Source organism: Ranitomeya variabilis, chromosome 5, assembly GCF_051348905.1.
Source record: "Ranitomeya variabilis isolate aRanVar5 chromosome 5, aRanVar5.hap1, whole genome shotgun sequence".
NCBI lineage: Eukaryota > Metazoa > Chordata > Amphibia > Anura > Dendrobatidae > Ranitomeya > Ranitomeya variabilis.
In genome coordinates this window covers 256738553-256751330 of record NC_135236.1, presented here as the reverse complement: position 1 = coordinate 256751330, position 12778 = coordinate 256738553, and the positions used below count along the sequence as shown (strand labels likewise).

The window sequence follows — 12778 nt, the reverse complement described above, 5'->3', positions numbered from 1 at the left end:
CAGTCCTCATTTTACCATCTACTTTCTCATACATCTGTCCTCCCACGAGCACCGTATGTGCTTCACATCAGTTTTGTGCACTCTATGGGCTTGACCTATGTTACGCCCTAGGCCTAATGTTTCATGAATAAAATGGCGGCACTGCAGGGAAGACTGACAATCTGGCATGGAAATTGGAGTAATAGCAAGTTAGGCACATTCATGACTGGTGCCCAAAAGATTTATTTTTTATGGAGATAATAATTCTAGTTTCTAGTTCATGCTATTGGCCACAGCCTTACTGGTGTTAATGGTAATAACAGCAAGAAAAGTTTGCAAGTACTGTGCATTACTCTGTATATACCTTCCTCTTCTGTCTGCTCCTCATTCACAGTCATGGTCAGTGTTTCACCCCAGACTGGGCTGGAAGTTGGAGCTTGTGCAGCATGGGAGATGCTTTGTGCTCCGGTCTCTCTCGTCTCATCCGTGCTGCTCATTCTGCAAACAAGGCATGTAACCGGTCACAGTGAGAAAGAAGCCCACCATGTACTGCTTACGATAGATAGGTAGATAGATAGATAGATGATAAGATAGATAGATAGATAATTTATTTTGATGCATTGCTTTTATAGCACTATCATATTCTACAGTGCTTTACAGATGTTATCATCACTGTCCCATTGGTTATTAGAATCTAAATTCCCCATCAGTATGTCTTTGAAGTGTGGGAGGAAACCCAAGCAAACACTGGGCGAACATACAAACTCCTTGCAGATGTTGTCCTTGGTGGGATAGACAGATAATAGATAAATAGATAGATAGATAGATAATAGATAGATAGATACTGTAGATAGATAATAGATGATAGATCTATAGATAGATAGATAGATAGATAGATAGATAGATAGATCTATAGATAGATAGATAGATACTGTAGATAGATAATAGATAGATGATAGATCTATAGATAGATAGATAGATAGATAGATAGATCTATAGATAGATAGATAGATAGATACTGTAGATAGATAGATAATAGATAGATGATAGATAGATATGGGATAGATAGATCTATAGATAGATAATAGATAGATGATAGATAGATAGATAGATAGCTAGATAGATCTATAGATAGATAGATAATAGATAGATAGATAGATAGATCTATAGATAGATAGATAGATAGATAGATACTGTAGATAGATAGATAATAGATAGTTGATAGATAGATATGGGATAGATAGATCTATAGATAGATAATAGATAGATAGATAGCTAGATAGATCTATAGATAGATAGATAATAGATAGATGATAGATAGATCATTTGTTTTATTTATAAACATGCTGATTGCATCAATACTGTCAGTCACCAGGCAATGACTGACAAATGGATGGGGGAGGTACTGGATGGGGGTTGTAGTCATGTGATCTGTCAGCTTTGGACCAAGGTGATGAAATATTAATGCCAACTGAACCCCCTGAGAAGACAAGGAGGGGCAGCAATATCCCATTAGCAGTTCAACACAAAACAATTTTCAGACTGGATTAGCTGCTCTTAAAGCAAAAGTGTTTCTAGGCCTGAGGCCCCCAGATCATTACTGGGCTTGAGAGAATAGAATAACAAGTCTGGCGAGTTTGGGTAAAATATAGAAGGGGAGTTAAAAAAATGTGTGAAGATAAGCGGAGAGACTGGAGAGCAGTAAAATCTGAGCCACAGGCGTAGATCACCGAGTGTTAATGCCAACTGCAGCGCATATACAGATCTGTTGTGTATTCTCTCATGATATGGGATATTTTCAGAAAGCCTGATATCGTGAATGTGGACAGGTAGTGTTCATCATGAAAGCAGAAAGTGGCATAATAATGAAGTCCCATGGCTAGATCTATTCTATAAATCACACAGAGAAAGAAGGAAGGGGCAGTGTTATACAGACTACGGGAAAGAATGTCAAGAACAATCAGCAATTCGGTTATACGCCCCGAAAATATTTAAAGCCTAAAATGTAATACGCTGAATAAGGTACTGTGTTTAATAATGGATCAGACTTATTTTACAAATAAATACAACTTTTTCTATTGAAGAACTGAAATAAATTAACTTTTTGATGATATTCTAATTTTGTGAGAAGCACTTGTAAATCTCAGACTATAGACCACAGGATATATTCTGTAATATACAATGTCCAGCTGCCTCGGGATTCTTTGGCTACTGAAAGTGGCATGCACTCTATATAGAAATTCACTTTGCAGATCTGCTATTACAGAGCAAGAGGAAACTCAAAATGAGGCACTTTGGGGGGCCATCTTCCTTCTTCAGAACTCCTTCCAGCTGACTTATGACCTGAGGGGAACTAATAAAAATGAAGATAAAGAAAGTCCCCCCTCCCCAAACTCTCTAGGTAGGATGGTTCGGTCAGTCGTTCGGGTGGTGTTATTTGCCGTGGCTCCCATACACGCTTCTGTGATGTCTGGGAGAGAGCTGCTGCCAGACATTTTTGTTGTCAGCTTATCTCTTAGACCAAAGGATTGTCAGCCCGATATCAGACATGCTGGACCTTTATCTCCCCCAACATCATCATCGGCAGAGACTTGAAAAAATCCACATGCATATTAGACTGTCGCCCGAATCTGTTAATATCGGAGAGTTCAGCCGATGTTAATCTAGTGTATATGGGGACCTTAGAGTTAATTCTCATTAGGACAAGTTCACTGACAGATTCTCAACGAACTCATACAGTAGCCATCAGTAAACAGTGTAATTTTTTAATGAAACCCAATTGCAAAAGTGTTTTTTGGTCCAAATGTGTTTAGGTGAAAAAAAAGGTCCAAAAGGTCTGCATACCCTTTAAGAACCAATATTATGCAAAAAAAACTTGTAAAAAATATAGAAAAAATATCTGCTCAAAAAATAGACTGCAAAGGTAACTATTCTGTCCTCTACACAGGCGTGACTGCAGCAGCTGTATACTCTACGGGCATGTAATGGGGCTGTGACATAGACAACCTGGTCAGGTGAGCACCCCCTCACCTCCACTAACGTCCTCTACCTGATACTGTATCAACCTGTGTGCGTTTTTCTCTCTTTTTTCTCTTCTAAAACTTTTGTAATGACATTCCATCCCATATGACCGCTATGGAGCCTGTACCGGCCATATATGACAAAATGTCACCAAACCTGGGCCTGGACGTCCCTTCAAATACTTGTGTATGTGTTCAGAGAAAATCCCAGATAATATCAATCACACAATATGATGCCAATTTATGCAGCAATGTGAGAATTTACAAACCACAGCGCTTATAGGATCCTCCCTGTTGTCTGCACTACAGCCTTGCTTTTCAGCCAACGGAATAGACATGATAAAGCCCTACACAACTAACTTGGCACATATTGTCTTTTTAGAGAGAGTCTTGACTTATGGATTTATAAAGCACAATGATCTGATTCTGCAAAATTAGTAACAACATTAATTCAAACACTGTCTTATTTATCTATAAAAATTGATTTTGAAAAAATTACCCCTTCAATTCAACTAATTTCCAGTCTTCTCAGACCTCCCAATAAGACTCCCTATTTTTAATAAATGTTCTTTATTTTGAGTAGATAAAATGGCAGAATGAAAAAGTTAACAGAAAAATAAGAAATAGATAATCTGTTTTAGGGCTCATACTCACTTGCGTGAAATACGGCCGAGTCTCGCATGGTAACACCCGGCTCTGCCGCCGGCACTTGGGAGCGGAGTGTGCAGTTCCATGTATTGCTATGCGGCCGCACGCTCCGCTCTGGAGTGCTGGTGGCAGAGCCGGGTTTTAACATGCGAAACTCGGCCGTAATTCACGCAAGTGAGTATGAGCCCTTAGAGTGACACTACACATATGGTCATATGAATGAAGCCTAGGTTCTCGGATCTCTATACTTACAGGCATACGAAGGGTATAGGCAAAGAGCCAGCTGTATTTAAAGGGATATGAGTAGCTGAATGCAGGGTGACAACAATTTTCTCAGTTCCAGGATAGGGCAAGTGTTTGCTTTCTCTATCAGCACCTTGCACAGGGTCGCCATGAGCTGGAGCCTTCTCTGTAACCTAAGGATGACAAACACTAATAATGGATAAGTGTTTCTGCTGAGGAATGAACTCAGTAAGGGTATGTGCACACGTCGGGATTTCTTGCAGAAATTTTCCTGACAAAAAAACGGACATTTCTGCCAGAAATCCGCATTCCTTTTTTTTCGCGTTTTTGATGCGTTTTTTGAGCAGTTTTTTTGCATTTTTTCCCAATGCATAGAACAGCGGGAAAAACGCAGAAAATCCGCAAAATTAATGAAGATGCTGCTTTTTTTACCGCAATGCGTTTTTTTTCGCGGAAAAAAACGCACCATGTGCACAAAACATGCAGAATGCATTCTAAATGATAGGATGCATAATGTATGCGTTTTTAATGAGTTTTTATAGCGAAAAAACCTGAACGTGTGCACATACCCTAACACCTGTAGTGAAGCCTGCACAGCAGGAGATGAGACATTGCACAAAGTGATTGAACGTTGAGACGCAGCCCTGACCATACAGGACAGCTTCACAAAATCAGGATTGTCCCACTGGATCCAGGACAATTGGTAGCTATGCCATCTAGGCCTCAATTATTATTTGACCTGCTGCCACATTTTACCTTCTGTACGTGCACCTACCTACCTAGCATTTGTTGTTTGTTTCTCACTTTTTAGCAAATAATTGGACTTCAAAACACTGTCAAAAGTTTATTATAGTGTTGTAAAAAAAGTAAACGAAACAAAAAGTGGCAATGGCAATGGATGGGGTAATGTAAAGGAAACCATAGCACTGCTAAGTACATTGCCCCGCTAGTAGTAGCAAAAGTACCACCATGAATGGTGTCAGCCATCCGGGCAGTAGTATTGCATAACCTAGAGACTTCCTTTGCCTTGAGCAAGGGTACCAGTGGGGAGGACGTGGAGGGCATTAAGAAATATCTGGCACATCTCTATTCTCATTCACAGCAGGATGAAGTTACCTCTGACAGCGACACCATCAGCTTGAGTCAGTGTTCGGTTAAGAACAGACTGCCTGTTAATAAGTGACTAAGAGTAATAATTTTTGGACTCTTTTTAAACTAAAAAAACATAAAAATTCTGTGAATGCGCTGTGTTATTAAATTAACTCTTGTTTAATGCCAGTCATCATCTACTTCTGTAGTGTGGTCACATTGACATCACTAAGGCTATGTTTGCTTTAAAGAGCTTGAAAGGGGTTGAATATAGTGTTAAGACTAATAAATGTCTTTTCGGGGCAATTGGAGGCTTTTGCACCCTTTTCAAGTCATGACGAATATATACTTTTCTAGTAGGATTTTTTTTTTAAATTCGATGAACCTAAAGAATTGGATATTCAAAAGATTTGATTATTTCTCGTTTCTATGTAATGTGATTAAACAATTAACAAGAAAACCTACTTGAAGCACCTGTTTGTTACACCTGACGACAGACCATTAAGGGATTTGATTATGTAACAAATATTCCCTACATTCTGCTTCCTTATTGCTTTGTGTCTTTCATTATATTTCTATTAATTCCACTTGAAGTTTAATGTTTGTACCAGCTAATCTTATGTCAACATTTATGTAACTACATAATCTATGCATCTTCCAACTGTAGTAGTTTCTCATCATCTGTACATGGCACAATTGGTAATATGTCTATGCTTTGTTTCTTCAAATTAGAAACCTTTCTATAAGAATAACTGAAATGATAGAAAGAAACAACAAATTCACCTTGCCACCTTCATGGAACACAATGACTATACCAGATATAGCATGACACTAAGTTTAAAGAGGTTTAAGTCAGGTCCAGATACGCTATTTACCTGCAGATATAGGGTTATGGTATTCTGCAGCTAAATAGATTTAACATCATGACAGCCTGCTTACTTATTTCAGTCATAGAGGCGGTGCAGGGGGAGGTGACAATTAAAGTGTCAGGAAGTGATTACAGTGTGCTCTTAATATAGTGAGTGCTGACTGTCACTGCTCCCTGCTCCACCCCTATGACTGAAAGCAAGTGGCTACAGAGGATATAGGTTCATTTTTTCCATGTATCCGAGCTTGATTTATAACCAGTAATTAATGGTAACTCATCAATACCATTACTTATATTATAAATATTTCAATTATGTAAAACTGATTTGCAGGCCTTCTTATATATTCATTTTACAGGTTATCAAGGTAGAAAATGACTAAAAAAGGAGCGGCACAAACAGTTGGTATGTGAATTAATAGCACTTATTGAGGCTGTCACATGATATGAAACATGGAGGAGTGATTGAGCAGCAACCGCTTCGCGTAACCTAGGCTTTTTCTGGCTTTGACACCATTAGTTTAACACCCCATAAATACTTTAATCACATCATATTATGTCATTATGATGACATATCATTATATTATATCATATCATATGATGTTGTATATCATTATGATGTGATTAAAATATTTAAGGGGTGTTGGCATAACAATTACAAAACGGAAGAAGCCTAGGTTATGCGAAACAGTTGTTGATCAATTACTCCTGTATGTTTCATATCTTCATGTGAAGACCTCAATAAAGTGCCGCTAATCCACATATCACTAGTGAATGCTGCTCCTTTTTTTGGACATTTTCTACCATGGTGTCCTGCTTTTATGAGACTTTACTTGGGGGTTGAGTACAGCCATATCTGGCTGATTGGTACAAGAGTTTGCCATACTATGAAATACATAGTACATGCATACATAGAATCTTAAAACAATAAAAATACAGTGTATATAAAAGAAAAAATGTAATTGAGTTTTTTTCCTATGGTTTGAATTATATTTAATCATTAATAGGTGAACATTTTTCCTGATATCATTCTTAGAAAAAGGCTTTGATAAAATTATACTCACATGAGTCTTCCTGATAGTTACTGGCGTTTTAGGAGGAGGTGGGAGACGTAAGGGAGCGTCGTGAGGTAAGCTCTGAGATACAGGTGGCAAAACTTTACTGGGTGATGTTTTAGTATATTCAAGATCATCCTACAAGAGAAATATAATTCATCTTCATGAGCTGCTGGTTAAGTGCATATTCACCTGACATTTATTTCCCCATATATATAATCTATGTACAGTGGGTATGGAAAGTGTTCAGACCCCTTTATTTCCACAGCATAAAACACACTTAGGCTACGTTCACATTTGCGTTGTTGGGCGCAGCGTCGGCGACGCGACGCAACCAACAACGCATGTACACAGCGCAGCGTTTTGCGACGCATGCGTTTTCATAAGATCCTACAGATCGGGACTTTCGGCGCAGGGAAAACGCTACAAGTAGCGTCCCCTGCGCCCTGTCTTGTGCGTCTATATGACGCATGCGTCGTAAAACGCAGTACAACGCATACCGGCGCATGTCCATGCGCCCCCCATGTTAAAGATAGGGGCGCATGACGCATGCGTCGGTATGCGTCGACGACGCTGCGCCCAACAACGCAAATGTGAACGTAGCCTAAAAATGCATATGTGTTTTTTATCCTTTTGATATGTTGCAGTCATCATATTATATAGCACACTTACAATTGCTCATTTTGCCTTTTCACCCAGCTATTTCTTCTCTATTCTCTGCTCTATGTATAAACAGGAAGTCTCTTGTGCCTGCATTTATCATTTCCCCTTAAAAGTCAGACAGAGCTGCTACGCTTGCCCCCCTTCTTTTGCAATGACTTATGACTCCTACAAGGAAAATTGACCTCCTGTTTCTACAAACAGCTTAGAAGGATTCAGCTAGTCTGCTTTAAATCATGGGATGTCATAGACCTAATGGTAAACATAATAGTTAACTGTGTAGAAAGGCAAAATGAACAATTGTAAGTACACCGTGCTATATAATATGATAATTGAAATATACAATATTCAAATTAAAAATGCTGATAGGAGTACTTGTTTAAGGAAATAAATTAGGGAGATAAACTATTTTACCTTTATGGCCCAAAGGTGAAATCTTGGAATAAATGGAGTTACATGGACATAGTTATACACTGTTCATTCAGTACAGTGTCTCTACAATCTCTAAAATGAGCAGAGGATGTGCAATTAAGATAGCAATCACCACTAAGGCACCAGATGTCACTAAATATATTATGACAAATTATCAATTTCCTTCAGTTCATTCAGTATTTTCAACAAAAAATGGACTGATAATTTTGATCAGACTTTAATCAGTGTTTGATCAGAATGTGGTCAGAGTGTCATCAGTTGCACTCATGCAGTACATGGAGAAAAAAGTTTCTCAACCTTCTGCTATAAGACAGTCAATGAAAAGTAAGGAGCTTCAAAAAATCATCCATTAAGATCTGATTAGCATTTTCATCATAATGATCCTCACATATGATCTATAAAGGTCGTAATGAATCAAATAATTGCTTTTAATAATGCCAACGTTCTCAGTCCTTACCTGATCTTGAAATGAATCAAATTCTGGTGATGATGTCCTTTCTGCAAAATCTACTTTTTCTTCATTATACTCTTCATCATCTGAAAACTGATGGTTTGATAACCCTTGGTTTTCAGAAGCATCATGATGTATTTTTGGTGTAGATGTACTAACATGACGAGGATCAGATGTGATGGCTTTTGAATGTAAGAAATGAGATGTTCGCCCTGTATTAGGAGTGCTTTGCCTATAGGTGTCTAGTCTGGGAGTAGTAGGACGAGAGTTGCCTGTCTTCAGACTGGGTGGTATAGGAGAGATTGGTTTGGAAACATCTTCAACTTTAGGGGGCTTATATTCTCGAAAGCAGACATTGTATGCAAGACGTCCACAGTGCATTGCCATATGATCCCCTGCAACCCTTAAAAGTGCCAGCACACCTTGATAATTGTAAAGCGGCTCGAATGGAGCAGCGCGGAGATTAATGCGAGGTTGGTTTGGGCGTGGATAGATGGCAAATAGTGCTTGTCCCACTTTTTTCCCCCCTTTAGGAGTTCCAGATCCAAACTTCAAAACATCAATACACAGTCGGACATCATGGTGTTTGTCATTTTTACATAGCCCTGTGAAGAAAATGGAGAATAAAAATTAGGAAATAGTAAGAAAGTAAAAAGTAGGATTTGGATAGTTTAATAGTTTTGTTTTAGCTTTAGTTCATAAGAAATGTGATGAATATATAAATGAACATTTACTTTATAGCATCTGCTGTACATTTACAATACACCTGTACTGCACTCATACATGTCCTCCTTGGTTGTACTGCAGAGAAAAGGTTTTGTAATGTGTAGACATAACATTACAAAACCTTTTCTCTGCAGTACAACCAAGGAGGACATGTATGTCTAAAATGTATCTTATTAAATGGACATAATGCTCAGTAAAAAGTCACCACCACCTCACATAATACCAGAGGGTAGAAAAGAGATGACCTTTTACTCATTTTATTGATGGAACTGTCAGGACACACCTTTAACAAATTGGGTATATGACAACTGGTCTTTGTGTTACCTTTTGGCAAAATAAACAAAAAGGTGTTTTTGTCAAATGCCAGCGTATCTGTAAGGTCTTCTTGTTCTGCAATGTCTGTTTCGGCCTCACAACCTGGAATCATGTCTCCATTGTTGACCCTCACTGTGACTCCTTCCAGGGAATCATCGAGCAGAGGATTTTCTACACGTAGCAGCATTTTGTACTTTCCTGGTTCATTAAACTGGGCATCCAAGAGAAGGAACTCTAAAGACAACACCTTGTCTTCTAACCGCAAGCGAGATGGTCCAGGTGGAACCACCTGGGGTGCTGCTGGAGCTGGCATGATGAAACTGGCAAATTTCTACTTCATATCCACATCATGTAGTCTCTTTCCAATGCTTGTCTTTGTAAGTTCTCTCATACTTTTCCTCACTTGTATTCCTCCTCTTCCTCGTCTGTCGTCACAAGGTTTATATATCTGCAGGGAGTGGTGGTTACAGAAGGATCGCATTCACCTGGCTGCTGTTTGTTTGAGACAAGCTAGGTAACCTGGTGACTTCAGCAGAGTGAATGGCTGTACTTAACCTGCCCCCTGCAGAAGTATAATCACTTTCTCACAATTAGAAACAGGATACTTTATGTGCAAAGTATCATAGTCGTGTGTTGTTACAAAGGTTTTTTGTGAATGAATATATGCCACTGATACCCAGTGCTATTGCTGCTATTGGATGTGGTACATGTTGGCCTTAATACTATGAGAAACTAGACAGTCTAAAAAGCTAGACTAATATTCTGATAACATTGGAGACATCAAATCATCACATCATTACAATAAAACACAAAAACAGCCTCTATTTTGGATATTTAAAAATAAGAAAGAATGGAATACAGCTAACAGAAGTATTTCACAGTGAGGGTCCTGGATCTAAGATCTCTGACCCTAGTACTATACTCACCAGCTGCTGGTTTTAACTAGACCAAGTGCGGCACTGATTGTGACAACTGTCAATTCTTGAGGATTGTTTTCCCTCTAATGTGAGTTAGCTGTCAGTCAGTGCCTGGACATGGTTCCAGCCACCGCTCACTATGCACTGAGTGGTGACTGAAGCCATGCCAGCCCACTCCTATGACTGCAAGCCCAAGGTTGCCGAGAGGAATAAAATTTATTTCCTCCAAGCAGCAGGGCTCTCAGTGAGGGTACTGGTCAGCTTTAGAACACTATTAATCTGCAAATTAACCTCATATCTGCAGTGTAATAGCCTTTTTTACATGACAGGTTTCTTTAAATAGCCGGCAGCTCCATTCAGGAATAACAACAGGTATCAAAGACAAATGTTAACCTTCAAGCTCCTAACCAGGATTGTACGATAAGCCCCAGAATCACCCCGGACAACTGTGTTGACACTCCACATCACATATGACAGAGGAGCGAAGTAGCCAAGTGATTTAGGCAAAAGCAGATGGGGCAGGCACTGACACAGATGATGCAAGTAATACTCTTGTTTCTAAAATAACTTATCTTATTTTATAATGTCCTCTCTTATTATGTATAGTGCTGTCAGCAATTGCATAATATCCCATCAAAATGTTTATCCTCTTAATGTATTGCAGTCATCATATTATATAGCACTGTGTACTTACAATTGCTCATTTTGCCTTTCTACCCAGCTAATTCTTCTGTTTCCCATTAGGTGTATGACATCATGTAATTAACCCCTTTACCCCCAAGGGTGGTTTGCACGTTAATGACCGGGCCAACTTTTACAATTCTGACCACTGTCCCTTTAGGAGGTTATAAGGCTACTTTCACACTAGCGTCGTGCACTGCACGTCGCTATGCGTCGTTTGGTTGAAAAAACGCATCCTGCAAAAGTGCTTGCAGGATGCGTTTTTTCACCATTGGTTTGCATTAGCGTCGCATTGTGACGCTTTGCCACAAGTCACAACCGTCGTGCGACGGTTGCGCCGTGTTGTGGCGGACCGTCGGTTGAAAAAAACGTTACATGTAACGTTTTTTGCTGCCGACGGACCGCCATTTCCGACCGGAACTCCACCCTCACCTCCCCGCACCTCACAATGGGGCGGCGGATGCGCTGAAAAAATGCATCCGCTGCCCCCGTTGTGCAGGGCATTCACTGCTAGCATCGGTACGTCGGCCCGACGCACGGCGACAGGCCGAGTACGACGCTAGTGTGAAAGTAGCCTAACTCTGGAATGCTTCAACGGATCCCGGTGATTCTGACATTGTTTTCTCATGACATATTGGGCTTCATGATAGTGGTAAAATTTCTTTGATATTACCTGTGTTTATTTGTGAGAAAAATGGAAATTTGGCAAAAATTTTGAAAATTTTGCAATTTTCCAACTTTGAATTTGTATGCCCTTAAATCACAGAGATATGTGCAGCGCCCCAGAGTCCTGGTCGTTGCAGTACTGGAGCTCCGCCGCTAAGGGGGGCTATGGTACGTCTGATGGCACTGAAGGAGTTCATCTGACCAGGTATCACAGACACCAATACACTTCACAATCTGGCCTCCAGGGGGAGCTAAGGGTTCTATTCATTAGGCCACTCCTCACAATCTGGTAAAACTGGGGGTTAGGCAGGAAGTTAGAGGAGAAAGCTGACTGGGTTGGAACCAGGCAACACCTTGTGGCAGAGGGTGTTGTAGGGGAAGATTCAGAGGGGTCCCTGTCAGGGGTGGGATCCTGACAGAGGCCTAGCAACCAGAGAGAACATTACAGGACCACGCCTGCACGATATAGCGGCGGTACCCTAAGAAAGGACAAGAAGCGAGGTTTATTGTGCTGAGTGAGAAACGAGATCAACGCAACAAGGAGAATACCAGTAGGAGTCGTGCTGTAAGACGAGGCAACATCCTATTGAGGCGCATAACCGGTGGCCGGAACGCCGAGGAAGTATAGAGCTCCAAGCCAAACTTCAAACCTACGGCAGGACAGTCAGTCAGAGGTGGGCTGTCTCACCCAATTGACCTAGGAAGACACAGGGGGTAACAACAGGTGTGGGGCGATGCTAGAGTCCCGGAAGAGCTCCGATCCTCCCCGTCATACGGGTGCGTCCTAACCATAAGTTCTGGGGGACGTGGAAGAACATCAGAATCGAGTTGTGAGGGAACACGAGAAACAGACACAACAGTTGTGGGGTACTATCCCGTAAGCACAGCAGGGGAGGACCACAACACACAAGCGCTAGACGGTAGGCACAGATTTCCACCTGCAAAGGGAACTCTGGAGGTGCCATCGGACCGGCCAGGCTTGCGCAGCCCGGTTAACCGTATTCCGGATTGAGGACCCTGAAGCCTTCAGT

The 12778-nt window shown here is 40.5% G+C and overlaps 1 protein-coding gene across 1 annotated transcript in view; it reads right to left on the bottom strand.

Moving 5' to 3' along the window:
* Window positions 1-9920, bottom strand: part of CCDC33 (coiled-coil domain containing 33) — a 154931-nt gene extending 145011 nt beyond the window's left edge. The window contains exons 1-5 of the mRNA XM_077264109.1: window positions 9493-9920; window positions 8449-9047; window positions 6909-7037; window positions 3900-4063; window positions 344-477 (exon numbers count right to left, since the gene is read on the bottom strand). Coding sequence (XP_077120224.1) covers window positions 344-477; window positions 3900-4063; window positions 6909-7037; window positions 8449-9047; window positions 9493-9796 — 1330 coding nt within the window. The 5' untranslated portion in view covers window positions 9797-9920. The remainder of the gene's footprint in view (window positions 1-343; window positions 478-3899; window positions 4064-6908; window positions 7038-8448; window positions 9048-9492) is intronic.
* Window positions 9921-12778: the final 2858 nt, after the last annotated feature.